The following is a 25584-nucleotide window of genomic DNA, read 5'->3' on the forward strand; positions in this document are numbered from 1 at the left end:
TCACTAGGTGGTCTGAAATGAAAATGCCATGCTGCTGAATTTCTTGAGCACTAATCAAGGAGCAGTTTGGGGAAGCAGATATCCTTGGCTTCTCTTGCATCCTGGATGTCAGAATAGCTGCTACTTCTGTGGTCTAATGGAGGACTGAAAAGGGAATCCATCACTTTTATCTGTCACCAGAGAATACCCTCCACATGGTGGGAGTGAGTTAAAACGTCTGCTAGTTCCCATTTCAGGATGATCCAGCCCAGGCTCCAGAACAGTAGCACTGCTTCTCCTGACTTGCTTTTTCTGACAAGCTGACTCCACCACATTTCATTTCTCAAATTTTCTTTCTTATCATTTCCTTTAGTAGATGAAAAGATGATAAATTTATGCATAGAAGGGGAAACGTGCTCTTTATGTTTAATGTACGGTGTCAGAACCACCCTGTCCTTATATTAGTTTTAGGTGACCAAAAGGCAGGTTAGTGATTTGCTTTGGATTCTCATTAAAAACAGAAATTAAAATGGGTGATAAGAAGCCAGGATTTATTTCCTAACTTTGGTGAAAGGACCATGAGTCATCCGTATTAAAGGCATACAGGAATCTTAATTCCAGAGAGGAACATATGTTAGTCCCAACTGTTTCTACATGGGCTGTGGTGGTGATGAGCACTGGAGAAAATGGAAAACCACACTTGCATTCTTACCTTATGAAACAGAATAGCCCTGAAGTAGACACTGAATAGACAGGAGCAATGACCCATGACTTCAGTTACTACAGCCACTAGCCTGCGGCCAGAAATTCTCGAACTCTGAAAATTGTTCTGATGTGAACAGTTCTGTTTTTGGACAACTCTAAAAAGCTAAACAATAGAAGGTATTTTTGAAACATAGCTGTACGCGGACACACATTTATAGAACCTAGATAGGTCTGAGCTTACAGTTTCCCTAATTACAATGACACAGAAGCATATGGAGAAGATGGCTTTGTAGTTAAGGCTTTGTATTTTAAAGGGTTTTTTTCTCCCCCTCTTATGATGGTTTGTATATGCTTGGCCCAGGGAGTGGCACTATTAGGAGGTGTGGCCTTGTTTGAGTACATGGGTCACTTATTGGGCATGAGATTTAAGACCTTTCTCCTAGCTGCCTTTAGAATAAGAGGTGGAACTCTCAGCTCCTCTATACCCACATCGGCCTGGAAGCTGCCATGCTCCTGCCTTGATGACAGTGGAATGAATCTTTGAACCTGTAAGCCAGTACCAATTAAATGTTTCCCTTATAAAAGTTGCTTGCCTTGGTCATGGTGTCTGTTCACAGCAGTCAAACCTTAACTAAGACACCTCCTTCATTTCTGTTTTTTTATATATGTGTGTGTGTGTGTGTGTGTGTGTGTGTGTGTTTCTAAGATTGGGTCTCTTTTATACACCCATGTCAATCTCCAACTCTCGATGTAGCCAAGGATGACCTTGAACTCCTTTTCTACCTGCCTAATTTTCCAAGTTCTGGGATTACTGGTGTGGACATCATACTTCACGTCGACCACTGGGTTTGTTAGTGTCTGACTGGGTGCAGCTTACAGGATAATGGTGTGAAGAGTATAGGTAACAATTGATCGATTACTAAATTAGTAGATTCACTTGCTTCTCTGCTTTGTCTCCAAGGTTCTCATTTTAAAGAACAAGTCATTTGGTGAGTTAGAAATGGGCCAGCAACAGGAAAGAGTAATAACCCTTGTGCCCAGAATAAGCACAAGAAAAAGCTGCTTTCCAAGGCTCTAGATGCCAGTGATTTTCCACTCCTATTAGGATTTTGATTTCTTTCCAGAAGGATCTCAGCAGTGGCCACCTGCCCAGGGAGAAAAATATTCATTGTCGGGTGCCAACTGCCCTGTCATGGCTGTCTGTAGCAGTTTGGAGCCCCTTGGTTTCCACATTCTCTGCCTATTGGAGGAGCACAGCTGCCCCCACTGAGGAACAAGAGGGATCAAATACGCAACAGGTGTCCCTGTGGGTCCAGCAAGTGCTAGCCTGGGCAGAGGAAGGTGCAGGTGGCTAATCATTAATCAGCCCACCACTGTCAGACAGCCAGAGTTGTTTAGGTTTTGTAGCTGAAATTTAAAAGCCAACAGCATAGGTACAGATGCTTCTTCGTAAAATCTGTTCTTCCTTCATCAGGATCTAGCACTAAAACCAATTTAATTGTCTTTGGGGAGCACAGTATATCATGGTACCCATCACACCTCACACCTGCATGTTTCTAACATCTTCACCAGTAACTCGAAGAGCTATAACTCTTTTTAAGGTTAAGTGAAGCTTGCTATGTTCTGTTCATAGCTTCCTTCATCTACAGGACAGACTGCCAATGAACCTTTCACTACAGGATTGAATAGGTTGCAGATCCCATTTCCCAACAGTGGAGCTTTGTAAGTCTAGTTCACGATCAAGGCTATGAACTGCTGATTTCAAAGTTGCAGCAGTTACAGGGCTGGAGTAAAGACTCGGAGGCTGGTTAGCTGCTCTTGCAGAGGACTCATGTGCAGTACAACCAAACACATGGCATATGCACATTAAAAAAAAGTTAAGCCAGACTTTGAAAAGGAATAGTGATGACTTATTTGATATTTATCAATACTGCTCAATAGTCAAGCCTTCATATTTAAAGAGTTCACCAGATAAAATTAGGTGAATTGCCATTTGTTTTGATATATATTATGGGCATGGAAATGATCATACATGGGGGAATGTGATACTAAAATAGATATGAATATCATGGGGTAGGGCTAAAGGTAGGAAATGGAATCAACGTTAATCCGGGGCCACAACTTAATCCTGGTTTAGCTTTCAGTGGATCTAAAAGCCAAAGATTAACTAGACAATGCCTCCAAGTATAGCCCTTCCTTTCTGGTGATAACTTTCTTCATAGAACTGGGTAAAAGAAGATCATTCAACACTACAAATTTACAGAAAAAAATATCTGCTAATCAGGGCCATATCTCTGTGGCTGAAATTAACAGGCTATAGCAAGGCAAACAAACATATTTATATCATCTTTTTTCTTCTCCTCTTTCTTGCCACTCTACTATTGCAGTAGCTCATTCGTACTCTGTCCACTCTTTGGTTTCACAACTTAGTACTGTCATGTTTATTATTTCAAATAAAAATGGAAAACTTCTGTAAACTTATAACAAGGTATCTGTAAATTGAATTTACTAATGCTTCTAGGAATATATCCAGTAATAAGGTTAGATAGTTTCTCTCTTTTTAAGATACCTCTTTTTATTTATTTTATTTATATGAGTACATTGTAGCAGTCTTCAAACACACCAGAAGAGGGCATCGAACCTCATTACAGATGGTTGTGAGCCACCATGTGGTTGCTGGGAATTCAACTCAGGACCTCTGGAACTCGGGACCTCTTGAAGAGCAGTCAATGTTCTTAACCACTAAGCAATCTCTCCAGCCAATATTTTCTTAAAGTACACATTTATTTTGCTTTTTAAATGCTTAATTATTTATACAGAATAGGTACTGCTTACAAAAGCTACCATTCTTTTTTCTTCTTTTTTTGGATTATAAATATATAATTTCCAGTTTTTATTTCCTCTCTCCAAACACTCCCCTCTTTATTCTCTTTTAAATTTATGGCCTCTTTCTTTTTTTATTAATTTTTGTTACAAGCATATGGGCATATACATGTATAATCCCAAATGTAATCTGCTTGTTCTGTATAATGTTATTTGTATATTTGTTTTCAGGGTTGACCATTTGGTGTTGGGTAACAAACTGGCGTTCTCTTCTCCAGAGAAAATTATTTCTCCCACTCTCAGCATTCCTTGGTTGTCTGTAATTATTGTGTCTGTAAGCTTGAGGCCTTATGTTTTGTTCCCCATCAACTTTGGCATCATTGTTCTCATTCAGCTAAAATTTTGACAGTCATATTAGTGACACTTTATGAATGTAGATTTTGACATTACTAGGAGACACAGTCTCACATCAAACTCCCTGATCCTCTGTGTCTTACAACCTTTCTGCCCTCCTCTTCCACAGTGTTCCCTGGGATTATTTTGTAGATATAGTGATTAGGGCTGAACTCCACAACTCTGCATTTTTATTGGTTGTTGTTTTCTGTATTGTTCTCTATCTGTTGCAAAAAAAAAAAGGAGTTTCCTTGATGAGGGCTAAAAATTATACTTATCTGTGGGTATAAGAACAAATGTTTATGTTGCTGTAGAGATATGCTTGTTTAGTTAGAAGAGAACCTATAACTACCATTTAATATCCTTGACTTTCTAGTTGTGTAACTGTTTAGGTTTCTTTCGGCATATGCCAAAGAGTGGTATATCTGGGTCTTATGACAGCCATAGATTTTTAGCTTTTTGAGAATTCTACACAAACTTCCAGGATGAATGATTGGACTGGATTTCAATTCCACCAACAGGGTGCAGGAGAGTCCTCTTTCCCCACACTCCCTACAGTGAGGATGATGAGAGTCCTCTTTCCCCACAAAGCCCACAATTTGTTCTCACTTGTTTGTTGATCTTCGACATTATGACTTCAGCAAAATTAACTCTCCAAGTTGTTTTGATTTTCATTTTCCTAATTGCCATGGAGATTTTAATTTCTTCAGCTTATTTTTAGCCTTATTTTTTTTCATTTGATAAGTCTCTGTTCAGACCTCAAGAACATTTTTCAATGGGTATCATTATCTTGTGTTTTTAAGTTCTTTATATATCCAGAATGTTAATCCTCTGTCACATGTATATTTAGCAGAGATTGTTTCCTGTTCTATGGACATCGTGTATTCTGTGAACTAAGACCTGCCTATTGAACAAAATAGGTATTGAAGGAAACTAGTGTTGATGGGTTGATGTTAATCTGTATAATTAAATCCAGTGATAAATCTTTTTAATGAAATTGAGTTCAACAGAGTTTGGTGTATTTATGTTTAAGATAGTAATATGTTCACCTTTAACTATCCCCTTGATTAAAATAAAGTGCCGCTCTATATCTCTCCTGATTAGTTTTTGTTTGAAGTTTGTTTTGTCAGATATTAGGATAGGTACACCTGCCTGCTTCTTGGTCCTATTTGATTGAAGTACTGTTGCTCTATCTTTTACTATAAGAAAATGACTTTCTTTAAACTAAGATGTGTTTCTTGTAGACAAAAGATGTTGATAGGTTTTGTTTCTTGATCCATCCATTCAGCTTGTATCTTTTTATTAGAAAGTTGAATACATTGATATTAAAAAATATTATTAAAATGTGTGTTAGTTGTGGTCATTGTGTTGTAGATTTTTTGATATTATTGTTTGTATTGTTAGTGATACTTTGTGTTTTCATAATTATGGCATCAAACTTACTACCACAGTATTTCTATTGTAATCATTTCTCTCTTCATCCCAAAATATTGTTTCTTGTATTTTTTTCTTTCAATGATGGTAATTAATTTTGCTGGGTACATAGTCTAGGGTGGCTGTCATCATCTTCTAGTATTTTTAGACTTACAACGAATTATCTCAGCATCTTGATTATCAACTGAGATATCAGCTGTTATTCTGATGGGTTTTCCTTTATGTGACTTATACATTTCTGTAGTTGTAACCTCTTCAACCCAAATAAGCCTGTTCAATGAAAACACAGCTCAGTAATTATGAATACAAGCTATGTGCCTAGGTTGGGCAGATCTACCACTACACTACTGTATTCCCCAGCTATGAGATTCCCTTATAACTTTCAGTTTCTCCAGGCCATGTGTCTCAGCTCCATCTTCTACCTTCTCCTCCTCCTCCTTCCCAGACCCTCTCTCTCCACCTTCTCTTCCCTTGCCCAATCACCAGCAAGAAGGTTCTGATGAAGACACCTGGATATATGGCTAGACAGCATCAAAATACAAAGAGCAACAGGACAATCTACAACACATTTGTTTACTCTTACACTATCAACATATTCTTTATGCTTTTTCCTTAGTGTTTTAATTATGATATGCCATGGGGATTATCTTTTCTGGTCTTGTCTATTTGGTATTCTGTGTGCTTCTTCATCTTTATTGGTATCTCTTCCCTTAGTATGAGGAAGTAGAGATCTTGTCAAAAATCTGGTCTGTGTCATTTACTTGGGGTTCTTCTCATCTATGCCTATAATTTCTAATTTTTTCATGGTATTTCACATAACCTGTATGTTCCTTTCATGTGTTTTATTAGGATGTTTGTGTCTAGATCCTCTACTTTCTCTTCAAGTCCTGATAGTCTTGACGATCTCTTCTGCTAGGTTCAATCTGCATATAGGGCTTTCCTTTGAGTTTTCTGGTTGAATTCCTGGGTTTTTAATTCCATGTCCATTGCATGTTGCATCCTCTTCAATGTTTCCATCTCCTTAGTGAATTCTTCATTGTCCTTGTCATTTCCATCAGCCTTATGTTTATGTTTTCTTGGACACCAACCAGGCATTTAGTGTATTCTACTTAATTTTATTGATTTGTTTCTTTGTGTCATCCTTAAAGTTCTTGGATTCTTTAATAAAGTTTTTTTCCTCAAAAAGTTCTGTGTCCTGGGGTTTATCTAGGCAATCCTCATGGCAAGCATTTCTACAGGACTTGTAGGTTTAGAAGAGGAGATAATTGGTTGATCTTTCATATTGTTTGTATTCTTGCAAAGAGATCTGGGCATGGAGAGCTACTTTTTATGTTTAAGGTTGATATGTACTTGAGAATTGTGGATGGATTTGATGTAGGGGTTGGAAATGCCTTGTCTTGAATCAGGTTGGGTAGACAGAGGTGACTGGGCTAGAGTACAGAATGTGCATCCTTGTCCAAGCCTAGACTATGGGTAAAGAAATGGACCTGGTTTCATGGAAAGGTTGGATGTAGCATGGGAGGGGCCTATGAGTTGGGGTATAGGTAGAGGGAATCCTGGTAGAAATCTAGAGAATGCTGTGGGTCAAGCAGGGGAGATCATACTGGCACTGGATGTAGGACCTTGGCTTGATCTGGTGGATTGGGAGAAGGGTGTGGATGGGAAGGGGCAGGGAGACTGGGAGATCTGACTTGGAGAGTTTGGATGCTGCATAAATGAAATCTGTGGTTGGTGGCAGATATGGCGATCCAAGCTAGACACTGGAGAAGAAGTTGGGGACTCTGGTTGGGTAAAGAGGGCTGGGTAAAGAGGTTGGATCCTGCACCAACTGTTGATTCAAAATATTATAGAAAGAAACAAGTCTTTAAAATTCCAAATACCTTGAATATTCCTTCTCACAAATTGGACTTCATTACAGTTTTTTTTTTCATTTTTCTTTCCCAATGTGGTCTATTTAAAATTAAAAACGAGATCATTATGTAACCTGCCTTTTAAACATTCTGTTCAAATGTTTTTCAAATAAATTTGAACTGACCTGTGGCCCACATGTTCCCCATGAGCAAGAATTTATCTGTGTGTGTGTGTGTGTGTGTGTGTGTGTGTGTGTGTGTGTGTGTGTTAGATCAATGCTTTTTAAAAGTAAGCAGTGTAGGAGACAGATAGGAGGGCAGTTAGTCAAATAACCATCATTTCTCAGTATTACTTAAGATGATGACCAGTACATTTTGAAGACACCAAATTGTCGTTTTTAACATGAGATTTTTTTAGACCTATTGGTAAACAGGAAAAGCATATTACCTTGTAAAAATTTGAGAGTGGATTCAGCTAGGTGCACTCTTCCTTTTGGGGACATCAAAAGAATGGTTGAAATTGGTTGAGATTCAAGTAAATGTTAAGATCCACCAGTGTTAGATCATCCTCCTCTGTATGCAATGCTTCCATGGATGCCTTAATGTGTTCATCCCTTTTCTACTCTGTTGGTTGTCCATTGAGATTGGATTACCCATTTTATTGCTCTGTTGCCTCATAAGGCTGAGATTCTTTTAGTATTTATGGCCTCCCTTCACAACCATTTCTATTATTCCTTCCCTACCAATAGGATTTCTGTGCCTCGGGCCAGTGAAATAGCCATGGCGTGTTACAGTGCATGTGGTCCTGATCTGTTTCCACACAGATGGCACCTCCGCTCCTCACTTCTCACGTTGAGTTAACCTTAGCTATAGAAAGAGAGCCTAAAACCATTGGAGTACCACACATTGTCTCCTGTTCTCCTTTGGCTAAGATAAACTAAACGGACTATGGTTTGAAAGGCAACATCACTACATTCTTCCCCGTCCTTGTCACTCTCAGGCCACAGCCTGTGTACAGGGACAGTCTATTGCTCTCCTTCCTGTTATGTGGCCACCCACTTGCCTGAAAGCCTGCTCGTTTCATCCCAAGAGAAGATTTTGAAATGCTAGGGTTTTTTTTTTTTTTAATCTGCATTTATAGTCCATGTACTTATGTTAATTTGTTTAATATGCTTATATAATTATAGGTGTATAACAGATTTCCTGTTTTTAAAGAAAATTTATGTCTGAAAAATTCAGGAAGTTGGTTTTTAGCTATTTATTCCTTGTGGTAAAATCTTGTTTTATTCATTATTTTGCTTTAGTTTTAAAAATAGGTAAACTGGGATTTTATACCTTAAAGGAACATTGCTTTCAATTGTTAACCACGTATTTTTCTGTGATACTTATGGAGGACACGGAAAAGTATCGTTTTTGTTTTGCTTGAGAAAATTAATGTTTGGTACAAAACAACCTCCAAGCTGGTTGGGATCAAAAGTATTAAATCTTGGGGGTTTCTTTTTTTCTTTGCTTTTAGGGTGCAGGTTGCACAGCCCTGGTGGTAGCCGTAGTGGCAAGAAAGCTAGAACTCACCAAAGCAGAAAAGCATGTGCACAATTTCATGATGGATACTCAGCTCACCAAAAGAGTAAGTAGAGCCCTCAACATCTTTCCAGACGATGTCACTGTACATGGTATTATTCCCACATTGGAAATACGGTTTTTTACTAAGAGATCTAAAGCAGAGATGCCATAGGTTGAGGACAGAGAAATTCTTGGAATTGACTCCATCTCTCACATTTTGCAAATGGACTACCTAACTTCAGGTCAATTAGGAATCATTGTATAAAAGTAGATCCCATAAATCAAGATAATAGATATACTAAACATTTCAGCACAGTAATCAGTGTTAGGTTAGGTAGAAAAGGATACACTATATGTTAAAAATAGGAATTTTATGGTAAAGTAAGTCTAAGAATTTGTGTTGAGCTTCTGTGAGCATGCCTGTGTTCTAAACAGATAGTACAAGAATAGAATCTTCTTTCTGTGACTTAAAGGCCTTTAGAGATATATCAACATGCCATAGCATCAAGATGGAAGATCACACTCCAAGTTTTGGAAGTAAACAAAGCAATAATCAGTGTTGACAGAATGCACACCTTGGCTCTATAAAGGCATGACCTGACTGCAAATTTGCTTCATCCTCAGGATGATCATGAGGGGACCCTTGTTATGTCTGTTCCATACAGTTTTGAAGACCATAACACACAGAGCATAAGCAGCCTTCCAAAGATCATTACATCAAGCTGGAAAAAGAAAAACTATTTTTATTAGACTGTACTTTTAAGTTTTTGGACAGTCACCTGAAACATCAAAATACCAAAGTCAAAAATACCTCAAATTTTTTTTGTAACATCGCCTAGCAGTTCCTGCTTCCCAAAGTAGAATTCTATCAGACTATCATGGAGATAATTAAACAGCATTGTCATTTGGTAACTCTGCCCACAATAGAATCTTCAGATAAAGTTCCAACTTTCAGAAGTTTCCTTCTAAGTGCAAAATGATTTTTTTTAGCTAAGCATGCTTATACTCTCATATTGTCCCAAAAGGGAAAAGAAGATCAGCTACGGCCAACATAGTAGAGCCCTGTTTCACAACACAAATACTAGGAACCCTTGAAATAAATCAAAAGTTGTTTTGTTGCAAATTCGAATTCATGGAGCTTTATTTATTTATGAAAGGGGAACATGAATTTCGGTAACCTTACTCATACTTCAGACCCTACAGCTAACAGTACTTCAGGGATCTAATAGAGGATCCACCCACCCAACTACCCTACTGAATGTTATTTTTAGCCTGACTTTGCCACTTCCAAATATCTTTTTAATTACAATTTTGCTGCATTTTTATGAAGGATACTACTTGAGATACATTGTATATGTGGAGGTCAGAGAACAACATTGTGGAGTCCTCTTTTTTCAACTTTCTATAGGCTACTGAGTTGGAACTCCATTTGCAAGGCCTACACACCCAGCACTTCTATCCCCTGAGCTATTACCCACCCCTTTCGCCCTTTATTTCTTCCCAGTTTTCTATTTTTTTCAGTTCTCATTGCCTTCCTCAAAACTCAGGAGCATTTCTAAAGTAACTACTGTTAGAAAGAGAGTAGTGCAGGGCCCGATGGAAGCCTGGGATTACGTTTCTTTCCAGAGATCTAGAAGTGGTCTCTGTGTATTGTCCTTAGCACATATGCCATCCAGCGATCATTGTATACTCTGTGCATCTAATAGTGTTGGCCACTAAGATTCTCTCTTGGCAGAGCTGGTGTCAAGAGTCACAGGTGTTACTGTATCAATGGAGAATTTCTGTAATGTCTTTTCTAACCCATGCTCTTTTATCATAAATCTTATATTTTTCTCAGGAATTAAATCAGCACTATAGAGGGGGTGATGTTGCAGCAGAAGTCACTGTACTAAATGCTGTTCAAATTTAAAAATTCACATTCAACAAGATACCCATTGGCTTTAATAGTTCTCTTGCTAGTGCTTTAGAGTGGAAATATTGTTGTGAGTCTCTAAGCAAGCCAGCTTGTTGACCAATGAAATTTTTATAGACAGGATGACATTAGGTAAAAGTACATGTGTTAAAATGGTAATAGAACAAAACATAAATTTATAGCTTATGATACTTACCTCATTCTGGTACTTGGCACAGTATGTTAACATAACCCTTTAATATTCATCCTCTCAAGATTTTATGCAAGGTCATCAACTTAATGACTAGCATTTACATAGGACATGCTTTAGGTGGTTGTTTATGCAATTTCTAGGTGGAATCCATATAAAATTTTTAACTTTTTAAAGTTGTAATTTCAAAACCAGATTTCTGAAGGAAACTAAAAGTAAGTAAGGATATATATGTATATATGTCCTTTTATATTATATTAGTAGTATATATATAATATATATAACATATATATATATATATATATATATATATATATATATATATATATATATATATATATTACTAAGTTGAGAAACTAAAGTACAAACTCAAGATCACTACATATTGTTGAAATACAAGTGTTCTTTCACATCTCCATAGGAGAGAACTTTTTCCCCAATGGTTAATTCAGAGGTTTGGGTCATAAATATTCTGAAATCTGAAGATGACCCTAAAGAAAAAGCAATTTGAGTATTGAAAAAAATCATGCGAGGAATATATGCAGATTTTCAAGCTTTCCAGTATGTGTCTTACTGAGGCAAACAATAGTGTTGAAAAAATATTCACCATGTACAAAATTTCAGGGGAATGATTTTATACAAAAAAAAATCATTGCTCTGTATGACAACCTTAGCCAAAGAAAACACACTATTCATTGTGTACCAATATTGAGAGTTAATTCTTATGATCTTTTAGAATTAAAAATTAGACTAGGGGTGCATATACCAGATTAAAGGTATTGCCCAGCTGGTAAAGATAGGAGTAGAGACTGGGTTGATGGCTCAGTGGATAAGGATTTTGCTGTGAAATCATGAAGACCTGAGTTAAGATCTCCTGTGAGGAAATAAAAGACAAATTTTGACTGTGAATTCGTGAAAGCCCAGTGCTGATGGCAGGTACAGGGGGAATCCTTAGATCAAACATGGTAGACCAGCCATATTAGCCAAAAAAAAAGTGAGCTTTTTATAGGGTCTCCAGGTGAAAAAATTCGGAGTGAGTTAGAAAGATCCCAGATGTGCTGCTCTGGTCTCTACATGTGCATCCTAAAATGCATGTACAGTATGCACATAAAAGACAGGGCCAGCTATTTAGTAGATAGTCTTACAGGGTCAAACTGTTTGCCACATCACAACTTTTGAGAATACTATTGCCACCAATTCACAACTAATCCAGAGAAAATCTTAAGAGCTTGGTCCCCAGAATGACTTCATGTTGCAAAGAAACTTGTGAAACAAACAATTATGATAACAACAGTATTTTTAAGTCTTGACACTTGTATGCAAATGCACTACAGAGAATGGCAATGCCTGTTAATAGCCACTGATGGTCTTTACAAACACCAGTCAGGTCTATAATGGCACATTCGGACAGTCATATCTCTTTGTCTTCTGCGTCTCTGTTAACAAAGTTGCCAGATGATTGCACACAGCTTATACACTAGATACCAGATTATTGACTTAAAACAGGAAAGGACCATTCCCCTACAACTCAGACATCTGGTCTGAAAACTGGGAGGGGGAGGGGGTCTGAGGCCAAGCAACCCCACTGACTCAATAGAAGACACACTGGTCACATTTCATGTGTACTTTCTTAAAGACGGGAATGAATGAATGAATGCCAAGTGCGATAGCAGTGTAGAGAGGAAGATGATGCAATGAAATGCATGACTTTTCTTATTACCTTTTTCTTAAGGCATCTAGGGAGACCCCTCGGCTACTAACGTGCTCATTGTGTGATCTTGAAACCTGGGTCTGATTCACCAGGACCTTTGCAAAGATCAGGGCATGCACTGTGTAACTCCAGAGCTGAGGAGGCAGAAGTAGAAGGGTAAGGGAAGCTTGCTGGTTCTCCACCCCAGTCTGCCAGTCTACCCTAATTAACAAGGTCCTGGCTCAGTAAGACACCCTATCTCAAAGCACTAGATGAATAAGGGGTTGAGTAAGACAGTTAATGTTAACATATGTCTTCCACAGTCCCATGGACATATACATACATGCAAAGACCTCCAGAATGGAAAAAAATAAAACTGAGGCTGAAAGCAAACATGCAAAGTTGTTCAAAAAAAGGAAAAAATATAAGTAACGACAGATTGTTTGTAATGTCTGGCTTCCTTATGTCATCTAAGTTTATACAGGTTTGATTTGATGATTCATCATGCTTTGCTGATTCTCAAAGCACTGCTATAAGCTGTTTTTCATGCCCAGTGCTACAGGACAACTGAGGCAGTGCCACACTTAACATCTTACTGTATGGTTTATAGTTTCTTTTTTAATTATCTGTGAAGCAACAAGGTAATACTGGGTAGGTATCATGTTAAGGAGTCTCATGAAAGGATCTGGACAGTTCTTGTTACCACTACCTCCAATTATTTTTCCCACAGCTTTTGTTTGTGCATATCAAGTACCTGTTGATTAGCGTGCCTTTTTCACTTTTTTTCAGTGAAGGATTTCAATTCAACATAGACATTAGGAAGACAGAGAAAGCATTTCTACTTTCCTTTAGTTTGGCATATGCTGGGGTGAAGTATAGGGCAATCAGTAAGAAGGAAACGGTTGTCCTGTGGGTCTTTCTCCTCGATATTGTTAATTTGCTATTTTCTACTGTTTTGGGCCTGGGGATCTAACATAAAGCCTGCTATAATCTAGGCAAACAGACGTCAACCAAACTCTGTCCCTAGACCTCATAATTGACTCCAGAACTGCAGGATTTCCTCTTGAGAAACAGCACTCTGTAAAACACATCGACTATACTGCAGTTGTTACGTGTGCTTGGGAAATCCTTCATACCCCTCATCACAGGATGTCATGTATCACAGCTTGCAGATGTCCTGTGTGTTAGTTGAATCGTCAACATACTTAGAGCTTAGAGTTGTTCTGTAGATCTCAGTACACGTTTTAATTGCAGGATCCTTTGGGGGTGATGTAATAATGTTTATATATAAATTATGTATCCATGACACCGACATAACGCCACAGACATGCAGAACACCAGCAACAAACTAGAAAGGGGCAGTGATTAGTGACACAACCTTTGACACCTGCCCTTAAGGCTTTATAAAAACTCAGGAAGGAGAGTAGGGGACCAAAGGCTATATAATTAGACAGTATAGCCCAGATCTTCCCTGGGCAAGAGGTCCCTCCAAGTCAGCTTCCTGCCTACCTAGATGATAGGGACACTTGGTGTGGCAGGAAATATGGACACTTGGAAATTTGAGCATCAATTTTGTCAAGTTTTTTGGGGTGATTTCTAACTAGTCTACCTATTGTCCCATTTCTGTCAGCCCCTAACAAGGACAAAAAGACCCATGATGGAAAAACCTTAGTTACAGGCAGAATTTGGATTTTGATTGTGTAATTCTGGTACATATTGTTTTGTGGCTTTCATGTTGAAAAGTAACAGTTAAAGCAGTAATGGGTTCTAAAGACTTCATTAGGGAATAAGAGAATGTATTTTAAAGTCAATTCACATGCTTCAAGTTTTTTTTTTTTTTTCTTTTTTTAAGGAAATGTCTGGGTTTCATTTCATTTAAGCCGTCAGCTACGGCTGCTTAGGGAACACAGATCCTGAGCATACGGCTTCCAGGGCATCACCCACCCACTCTACCCTGAATTGAGAATCCCCGCTCCCTTACCGTCTCAACAGGAAATAATCATTTAAAATGCATCCAAGAAACAGGAAGCCACCCTTTTCAAAAGTTTGTAGAATTTTTAAGTTATTCTGAGTTTTCACTTTGTAGACAGGAATCTGCACAAACTCAGTTGCTACGTCTAATGCTGGGGTCACTGCTGAGCATTAAACTTTCATACCCAGTCTGGACATCAGCCCCTCCCCTGTCACTTGGAAAAGTAAAGCCAGGGAGGACATAGACCAGGGCTGCTCATTAACGATCCAGGTTTCTACAGTCATTATTGAGTTGGGAGCTCCTACACTCATGGGAACCTTCCCCAGCAGATACTGCTAGAGGACTGCTGGCCAATCTCTTCCCACACTGTGCTCTGTGATCAAACCCCCACCTCTCACATGGCACCAATTTCAATTTACCTTTGAAAAGAGCCTAGCTTTGGCTTCTAGTCTTAACTTCCCTGGAGAGAGGTCAGGGGAGGGAGTTACTTTGACTCACTGCCATATTCTCTATCTCCTCCTGCTGTTTCCTATTAGTCTGAGGAACCATCCTATATAAGTGTGGTAAATAGTCTGAAGAAGTGCACTCTTTCTGGAAGAAACTAGTCATTTTCCTAAAACAAATTTGGACAATACAATTTCACTCAAGACAAAGGGCCTTCATACCATTAATCCTGAAATGTGATGTTTCTTTGCAAAGGTAGAAAGCAAGAGTTGTAAACATACCATGCCTATAGGGCAAGTCTAGGACAGCTTCTTACTGCAAACCTCAGGAATAACAGGGCATTAGTAATCGCTGTCACTAACACTCTCATGTTGGAGAAGAGTCAATTCCAACAGGCTCACCAGACATTGGAGTCAACTTGGCTATTGTCAACTTAAGGACTCAAGACTTGTTGCAAAGCCTTAGCCTGCAATCTCCTCTTTCCTCCAGCACTGCCTCTCCCTCCACTCCTCAGCATACCTTCCTGGAACTTTCTGTACTCCAGGGCGTGAAAGGGGGAAAACTTCTTAGATTAAGTAACTAGACAATTAGCTCTGCCTTTCCAGGTCCTATGACAGAGGCAGACAGAGGAGCTCTACCCTGCCAAGGCAGGGTCTTTAGAGATTTTAATCAAGAAAGCAAGAGATTAAATAAGATGCTCAGCCTTCTTGAGGTGCAACTAATGCATCTTTTCAACTGTATTAAATGAAATTTTCTCATGAAATCATGATACCATCCCTGTAAGTGAAATTGTGCTAACAAGCAAATAAACCACTGCTACTCTGGGAGCTAAGGTACACAGGGGTGGGCTCACTCATTCAGCCATGGGTCCATGCCTTGGCTGTCCTTCTGCACAGATCAGAGAGACTGAAAGAGCTTGCAATAGCCAAGCTTAACCTTGGCAATTGGCATTTTGCCTTCCTCTGGAGAGATGGAGGTTATGGAGAAGCATTGCAGTAGAAAGGGGGGAAATGGGCCCCTATGAGTTCTCTTCATACAAGGCGTGAATAAAAAACATAGTTCTTGTTCCATCAGGTAGAGAGTAGAGCAGAAAGAGACCAGGAATATCTCCCTAATATTTCACGCAACTGTTCCCAGTCAGACATAAAATCCTTATGTGAAGGTAGCTAAACCAGCAAAGAAGAAAATAATAGTCTTTTGAGTAGCAATTTCCAAAGCTCCAGTTCACTGTGATTCTCGGGATGAAAACCACAGCCTTGAACACGTACCTGGAACCTGCTATAGGGTGCAGCAACTGCTTTTCTTGTGTTTTTCTAACCAGGTGAAAAACGCAGCCGCCAATGTACTCAGGGAAACATGGTTAATCTACAAAAACACAAAGCTAGTGAAAAAGATCGACCACGCGAAAGTAAGAAAGCATCAACGGAAATTCTTGCAAGCTATTCATCAGTAAGTACTTGTTTGCGTTTCCGTCCCGTCTTCCTCGTTAGCTTTGACTTGTGGGTCTTGTGCTTATGAGCCCTTCCTTCGTGGGAGGGAAGGGAAAGGGCGTTGTCGTGTTTGCTTCAGAAGATATCTGAGAATCTGATACTGGACTCCAATCAAACGTTTCGTTTCTTTTGTGACTGAAAATCATCTGTGTGAATCAAAATATCTTTCTCTTTGAAGTCCATAATTTCTTTTATAATTGTATTTAATTAGTATATTTATTTATATAATTTGCCCTGAAATGCCGAGCTTGTATCCACTGACAATCTTGGGATGGGAAATGGTATCATATCATCCATCTAAATTTTTGCATGCCAGTAAACATCTTTATATAATATAGCATACTGCACTGTCATAATTGTGCAGTATTCAATGACTCCTTAATTAGAAAGTTGGGGTTATCTGTATATTGGATGTTCACTGTATATAAAGCTTAGAGTTGGTATTGTTCAGTATTCCCTTTTTAAGTGACTTTTATTCAAGAATGTATTAAGTTACTTTCACGCATGTCTTTGTTATATAATTACTAGAGTCTTTTAAGATTAACAGTCTGTACCTCATAAGACTCAATGATTTCTGGGAAACAGACCTTTCTCTCAAGGCTGACATCATCTGCACTGTAAGTGTTATTCATGTGGGTATAAACTGTGACAACAGATAGGCTTGCTTTTAATGCCCTTTCTCCACAGTCACATTTATGACTCAGTAAAGTAGCTTACCTTCTGAAACATACCAGGGTAATGGCGGGAAGGTGGGGAAATAGTAGGGCTTTGCCTGGGCCATGAGATTTGCCTTCTCAGGCACAACAGACAAGAAAGCTGGGAGTCGAGAGCTTTTATTTTACACATTTAGTTAAGTCATAGGCAACATGGTACCACTAACCTTCAGGGAGGACTACATAGACTTTGATCTTCTAACCTTTTAGTGGTCCAGCCTCTGCCCTGCTTAATTGGGATATTAAGGTACCCTGGGAAGTTTATAGTGTGCCTATAATGGTATCCATGTGCATACTTCTGTGGGAATTGAAACCCCAGTTGGTCCAAATAAAACCCAAGGAATTCCAGGATTAAAATAGAGGAGGCCTTGCACAGATGGTGGAATAGCTTATTGTCACTTACAGCCAATCACTCGTGTTCTCCTCTTGCTACCAACGCACTTTGCTAAGAAGGGGGTGGTGTTTCTCCTCCAACTGTGACTTCACTAGGCACACAACTCTTTTTCTCCCCACTTTGTAAAGAAAGGACAAGACTAGAATTTTATAATTTTTCTCTGTACAGTCAGTGTACAGTACAGAGGGAAGAATTCCATCCACACTAGCTCACAAAGCGGGAGCTCGCTCCCTGCAGCTCAGTCGCCAATCCAGGAGCTCCAGCCAGACACTTGCACGTCTTTCATTCCCTGTACAAGAGAGATCCCGAGAGATACTCACATTCTTCTTCTGTGTTACCAAGGCCCATCTAGATAGCCACTTAACCAAAAGAGGCAGTTAGAACGAAAGTGTGCTCCCGAAAGCCATTCAATACCCTAAGCCAACATTACTCCAGCAAGCACAGCAAATCATGGTAGTCAGGTGGTTTGGGTATGAGAGACAACTTCCCTTTCTGGGTATGAGAAGATACATGCAATGCTACAGGACATGAGATGAAGGAGGAGTAAGTATGACCACATGTCCTGAACATGCTTCTTCTTTACTCCAGGATTTTTGTGTGCCTGGGGGTGAAAATACCTAAAGTACAGCTACATTCAGTTTGCCTTTTTGATACATTTTCAAGTGAAAAAAATTCAAAGCATGGGCCAACGGAGTTTGTAATGCAGTCCGGGAACTGTGTGGATATGGTGGCTGTTTAATCTGTTTGGTCATGTGCTTCGTGCTATATTAAGTACATCCACACTAATATGGAATATCATGTGGGGTGTTTGTTCACTGCAAAGTCTTTTATCTTTGCTAAAAGTTTCTTTTTTAACAAAAATATTATGAAAAAAATCTCTATAGAAGCAAGGTGATTTTATGAAATGTTCCAGAAGTGGCCAGTGTGTCTGACAGGATTTACTAGCCTGACAAGTGGGTCATGTGGGAGGAGCTTCTCCAAGTTCTTCAGCTGGCTGCTCTGGACAGTGTGACAGAGCCGTCCCTTGTTGCTCTTCTCCTCCATCAGACATTTGCCATTCTCATCACTTTCTTGCCTTTTAAAAATATGCAATGCATACACCAAAGCAGATGGATTTGATGCAATTCAATTAAGTTCAGAAGTGTTTTATAAGAATTTGGGCATTACTAGGTTTCCTTTGCTGTGGGGGGGATACATGAGATTTGTGAACAACCTTAGCAGAGTAAGTTCATTTATGAGGGCTGGGTTTGGCTAGATGATTCATGTTGACTTCATTTTGGAAGATGTAGAGTAACGTCATGAAAGACAGCACACAGGGCTCGATTCCTCAGAGCCAGGCCTTCCCTGCCCACTGTTTAGATTCAGGGGTATCTTAGCATCATCTGCTAACACTGCCACAAGCAAAACTTTCTAACTGGACAGAAACTCACAAGTCATTTGCTAGAGCTTGTCTGGCTTTTGTTCCTCTCTGGTTCTCCCGAGAGCAATTTTCTCTCCTCTTCCGTCAGCCGTCTCTAGCTCAGCTCCTTCTCTTTCCCATATTTCATGGCCTCTTTCCCAACACGTGACCTCTCTAGCCTCTGATGATGCTAACCTCTCTAGGCCAGTGCCCTCTTTTCAGTAATGTGTTTGTCTTTTTGAATTGTCACTCGATGCCATGAAGTGTTCTCTCTCTAACTCTCAACCCTTTTTCTGATAGCAGCTTTAACTCTTTCATTCTTCTGTCTCAACCATGGAGCCATCAATCAACAGTAATTTGTCTAGAGCCAAAAAGCTAATGTGCATAATTTATATTAGAGGGGATTCTGAGTAGCCCCGATATGGAAAAGATTTGCTCCCCTTTCAAAGAAATCATTGTGCCTATCTAAGCCTTTGTTTCCTATGATTCCCTTGAACACCAAGTATGAAGAGGCCAACATGACTTTACGCACGTTCTTCCTTCTGAACTCTGGTTTAAGAGGAAGACAAGTGCTTTCAGGTAGGCAGAGTGTAGTGGCAACAAAGGATGGTGATGCACTGAATTGTGCCAATCAATGTCAAGATCCCGCAGGGTCTTCCAGCTGACGAATCGAGCCCCCAGTGCGCAACTGAACACCACCTTATGTTATCTTGTGTTCCGGAATACTTTACAGTTTCTTTTCTTTTGTTTTGTCTTTTTATTTCAACAAAATGAAAATAGAGCTCGGAAGTAAGTTGTGTGAGCTGTTCCTTTTAACATTTGCAGATTTTTCTACTGGCTGCATGCACCCAGCAGATCCTTTATTTGTGAATTTTGGTAGTCTGATTGCTGCTATGGAAATGTGATCCAAAATCATGATATTTTCCTGTGATAAGTGAAGTTCACAAGGAAGAAATCAACATCTGTTTCTTAATCTTTTTGTGGAAAAACAAAGTGTACTATACATGTGCATGTTACCTTTTATTCCGGCAGCTGCAGCTTGGGCAGGGTTTCTCTGTCTGCCCTTCTATATCACAGAGAGTCGAGAGGAAGGCAGTCCCATATGACAGGCAAATCACGTGACAAGACAAGTCCTGAGAGCTAATGGAGTTCCAATCAGGGTTACTATGTCAGCTGTCTAGATATGGTAATATATACCACGGGCAAAATTCTACTGTCAGACATAGCTTGGAAATCCAGCAGGACACCTGGGCTCCACTGCTTTTGAAAAAGTTCTCACTTTTACCTAACCAGCCACCACTTTCTACCTCCTCCTGTTTTACAAAGTTTCCAGACTCTCTTTACTCATAGATTGCTGAAGGTAACTGATCCAGAGCTCTAAACTCTAGCCACTATTAAATTTGAAAAGAAAAATTGATGTAAGTTCCTGTCATAAAAGGTAGCAGTTACAGTAGTAAGTAAAATGACATCAGATGGCTTCTTTAAACCTGATATCGAATTCTAGCCATAGGCTAGAAAGCTCTGAGCTGAGACCTGCTCCATCTGAGCAGGTATCAGGAGCTAAAGACAGGGTAGCTGCCTGACATTTTTTCTTGAATAACCCAGATATTCTTGATAGTTAAAACAAAAAACTGTCTTTCCATATGTCTTGGCAGTAAGGTCTCATTTGCATATCACTGAAAGTCACTTATGACACCTCCAGGGCCAACGATGGCCCTAGTCTAACCCTCCATTCCATGCTTGAAGAAACAAAGTCAAATTGAGGTCAGTGAGTGTGGAGGCCCCAGTTGACACAGAAAGTCAGGATGTTATTGGTTTGATTTTTGTTGGCTTATAGAAGATAGACTTCAAGAGTTACAACATGTCTTGTTGCTTAGAGAAAACGCTGTCAACAATATATTGAATTTAAATATGTGTTTGTAGATTTCTTTCAGACTACAGCTTACTCTATCTCTATTACAGTGTGCAAAGGAGCCACTTAACTTGGTTCCAAATTTTGAATGAACAAAGAGAAATGAATAGATAGATCTGAACCATTTTATTTTGCTGAAGACTGTATTATAGGTGGTGGGGAGCTGCGTCTTCTCCATGGAGCAGATTCAGCTCTATACTGGTTGTCCTAGGTACAAGACGCAATCACTAATTTCTGTAAACACGTTAGGAAAATCTCCCTGGCAGTAAAATCTTGCCCCGTGAGTTTTTATTTCACTTTTGTAGTTAGATCCTAATTAAATTAAATTGTATAAAATATTTTCTTTATCTATTGAAACCATACTTAATGAGTATCAAAAGCAAAGTGAAGCTAACTCAGATTTTCTTTTTATTTTGTCACAAATAACTCAAAGATACTGACTTTTTTATTTATTTGTTTGTTTGTTTATTTATTTATATTGGAGACAGACTTTGGATAGCTGGCTTATGGAACAGTAACCCACCTTTGTCTTGTAAACTCTTAATTTTTTGAATATAAGAATTATGTAATAAATATTAATTGTGGTACCACAGTAAGTAATTGAAAGAATAGTAAGTGTTTTCATTTAGAAAAATGACTTTTTAAAAGAATGGCCTTGTGACCATCAATCAAATACATGAAATGACATATTAACTAAAAGTAACCTTAAAAACAGAAATTCTACCCACCAGATATTTTGCCATTAAAAACAAAACAAATAACAATAACAAAAAAACTACAATAGAAACTAAAAGAGATTCTCCGAAAGAAATGGTCTGGCCTCTGTTCAAATTCAATGTCAGATTAAGGTAAATCCAGGAGAAATAAGAGTAAGAAAATTATGTTTTGAGTTATCTTGCTGCTGGTTGAATAAAAGTGGTTTTTGTTAACAAGAATCTCACTTATCACTGTGTTTTCATCAGGTTCAAATGCCTAACCCGATTCATTACAGACTAAACAGGGTTAATACCTGTATCTAGTCACGTAGGCATAGGAAGGTGTCCATTGCTCAACATGATGAAATCCCAGTTGCTTTGCATATTTCTTCCTATGTCTATCTGTCACGATACTGGGGGCTTTAAGGAATGTTTTTGGCTTTTCTCATACGGTTAAATCCTTATGAGTCTTCCTGAATTCAACTTACCTGGTACATAGTTGTCCTGAGGACATGTCATCTCTTGCTCTCCTTTCTTTTTTGCGGTGTTGGGGAAGCATGCTTCTCATTGTACCAGATACATAACCAGTGTGGACTTTACCCCCAAATATTCAAGGCATCATCCATGCAGTTACTTGCTCTTGTGGATCTTGTGCATGCCCTTTGAAAGCAGTAACATAGCCAGGGAAACCTGGAGGACCTTACTAACTTCAGATTCTGTCTTTTAGATTAAGAAGTGTGAAGATGGAACAGAGGAAACTGAATGACCAAGCAAATACCCTAGTGGATCTGGCGAAGGTAACCCTGAAGGGCTCATCCCTTGTGGTTGTAGCCTTTGAAATTGATGAGCACTGCAGGGATGAGCAGTATTTCCAGAGATGCTCCCCACATTTAATAAACAAATCGATCAAACTACCCCAAACCAATGACCCAACTTAGAAACATTTTTTTCCTAAAATGTGGGCTGAGTTCATATGTTCTTTTCCTGTACATTATTCAGCCCCTGTGTTAAAAGCTTCCATAGGGGAGTGTGCTGAAAATTCCATAAAATACCTTAGTAGAATATGAAATGATGTCTCTTCCCCAAGAGGACAGAACTATATTTTGAATGTGTCTGTGAGGTTCTGAGATAAATAGAACTCATCATTCTATTTTACATTTTGCAAGCCCAAACCTATGTAAACTGAATGTTTTAAAATCCTAGAAATTATATTCTGAACTGGAAATCTGTTCTCTCTCTCTCTCTCTCTCTCTCTCTCTCTCTCTCTCTCTCTCATATTCACTTTTCCTAGTATTCTTCATTATTTAACAATCATACTTCTTTTTAACAAGTACATTAATAGTTTTCTAGTTCTTTGTCACATTTATGAGATTTATCTTCTTTTTTATTATCCCTCCATAAGTAACAGCCACTCTGAAAATATGAATATTTATCAACTGTATAAACATTACATCCTGTTCAGCTAGTTCTAAAGGAGACTCTAGAATAGAAGTATGTATGTGTTCTGCCTTTTAACACAATTGCTTTGGCAGAGGCAACACTAAGTCATGTGCATCCTGTTTTATATTTAATAAATCATACCCTGTTTTTGCTACATCTTCAAGAATAATCTATGAAAATTAGACATTTGGCATCCCCAGTGCTGCTCATATACATAAAAGGCATATACAAGGTAAAAATAGGTTTGAGTTATTTATGTAGTGCCGTGTTTACTCTGACCACAAGAGGATACATCCCGTAAAAGTTGAGTATATTTTGAACGAACAGACACTGTTCAAGTTTCCCAAGAATGTGGTAGAACTGAAATTACAGCTCCCTGTGTCTATGGCTCAACCAGAACAAGATGCCCATGTTCTGAATAGCTCCTTTATCATACTTAAATCAGTTCCTTCATTATATTCAGCTGGGAAGCTGGAGGAGCTACAAGAAAGAAATGAAGTGCAGTGTAAACAAAGTAAAGTAGGAGGAGAGGAAGAGAAGCAAGGGGCCTAGGTGGGGCGTGGTGCATCTCTCCCTTCCTCTCAGCCAGCCCCTCCCATCACTTGCTCTGAGCTGCTGAGCCTTGGAATTCTCTCCAAATTACTACTTCAAGGACCATAACCAAGACTCAGGGCTGCCTCTGATCAAGATAGCTTCAGTTTTCTGTACAATGACAGCATTTCACATCGGTCCTTCAGACCCTGTGGCTCTGAGTAGGCCATCCTAGTAAGGTAGCCTATAAAGTTTTGCTTTTGTGGTTCATAGAGTACAGACAGTGCTCTGTGCACGTTAGGCAAAAGCTTAAGCGTAGTTTCACCCCAGCCCTGGACTAATAACCTAGAATCCTTCATCACTATTGATCTTACTATTTTACATCTTATCTGTGACATTTTGTGTTGGATTCAATCAAAAGAGGTCTGAGATTTGAAACATCAGACAGGAGAAGATGTATATTGATGGCTTTAAATTACTAAAATATCTGATCAAATCAATTGATCCTATACTTTATCCCTACTCTTCCCTTATAGTTTTACACCTTCCTGTCATCTGATTGCTATTTTTTTCCTTCCTTTTATCTTAATGTTACTATAAGATTGGCCATATTGTAGTGTCACATATTGAAACATGAATTTGATATGCTAACTTCCATAAGAATCATCAACACACATAAAGATTAAAGTGAAACATTTTCATCTATCTTTATGCTGCCTCAGATCACTGGGCATTTCACTATCCCAAGCTTTCTAAGTCATAACTAGTCTGTCATCGTTCACTTAAATTTCAGCATTAAGAATACATGGAATTATTTTAAAAGGGGGAGGGGGAGGCACAGAATTTGCTCTGTGACCTAAACTCTTCCATGAGCTGACATACCTGTCACAGGCAAGAGGCCAGGGATGAAGTTTAAGGAGTTGACAGTTTGCTTCTGAGGCAAGTGTAATTGAGCTCCTTACTTCTCTGCTTCTGTTTTCTAACTCTTGTTTTCCAGACCCAGAATATCATGTATGACATGATTTCCGACTTAAATGAAAGAAGTGAAGACTTTGAGAAAAGGATCGTCACCCTAGAAACAAAATTAGAGACTTTGATTGGTAGCATTCACGCCCTTCCTGGGCTTATCAGCCAGACCATCAGACAGCAGCAAAGGGACTTCATTGAGACACAGATGGAGAACTACGATAAGCATGTTGCCTACAATGCTGAGCGTTCCCGGTCCTCGTCCAGGAGGCGACGGTCCTCCTCCACAGCGCCACCAACTTCATCAGAGAGTAGCTAGAAGAGAATAAGTTAACCACAAAATAAGACTTTTTGCCATCATATGGTCAATATTTTAGCTTTTATTGTAAAGCCCCTATGGTTCTAATCAGCGTTATCCGGGTTCTGATGTCAGAATCTTGGAAACCTGAACACTAAGTTTTAGGCCAAAATATGAGTGAAAACTCTTTTTTTTTTCTTTCAGATGCACAGGGAATGCACCAATTATTGCTATATAGATTGTTCCTCCTGTAATTTCACTAACTTTTTATTCATGCACTTCAAACAAACTTTACTACTACATTATATGATATATAATAAAAAGGTTAATTTCTGCACATATTGTCTGGTCTCTTTCTGTCTCTCTAACTTCACCTCTCACACTGTTTTCAGGGTCCCATGACTGGTTATTATCTGATCCATGTTGATAACTTTGATTTGCCAAATTTCTCCTAGTATTAAGAAGACTAAACTGTTCTATGGCTGATTTGTGAAGCTTTTCCTTCCCAAAATATTAATAGCAAGGCCTTTTGGACCCACCCTGTTTTCAGCTTACAGTATATTTTAGTATACTTTGCTTTTAAATTATATGGAAACTTGGACAATTTTATTAGAACATTTGCAAATAAGGAGAAGAGATGCTCTGGGTGATTATTCCTATTTTACACGCAAATATACATGAAAGAACCATCAAAGGACATCACTCTCTATGAACTCATGTTGCATAGTTTTGGGTCTAAACTAGTGGTTACCAATTTCCTAGTTCATTTACCATGAAAGCCCCAAGATCTT

General features: G+C 38.8%; 1 protein-coding gene across 1 annotated transcript in view; it reads left to right on the forward strand.

The window, feature by feature from the left end:
- KCNN2 (potassium calcium-activated channel subfamily N member 2) overlaps positions 1 to 25077 on the forward strand; it is a 134025-nt gene extending 108948 nt beyond the window's left edge. Inside the window, exons 7-10 of the mRNA XM_080920374.1 lie at positions 8701 to 8811; positions 16277 to 16404; positions 22286 to 22355; positions 24527 to 25077. Of these exons, the coding sequence (XP_080776500.1) occupies positions 8701 to 8811; positions 16277 to 16404; positions 22286 to 22355; positions 24527 to 24814 (597 nt within the window). The 3' untranslated portion in view covers positions 24815 to 25077. The remainder of the gene's footprint in view (positions 1 to 8700; positions 8812 to 16276; positions 16405 to 22285; positions 22356 to 24526) is intronic.
- The last annotated feature ends 507 nt before the right edge of the window (positions 25078 to 25584 follow it).

Source organism: Micromys minutus (assembly GCF_963924665.1).
Source record: "Micromys minutus genome assembly, chromosome: 8".
Classification (NCBI taxonomy): Eukaryota; Metazoa; Chordata; class Mammalia; order Rodentia; family Muridae; genus Micromys; species Micromys minutus.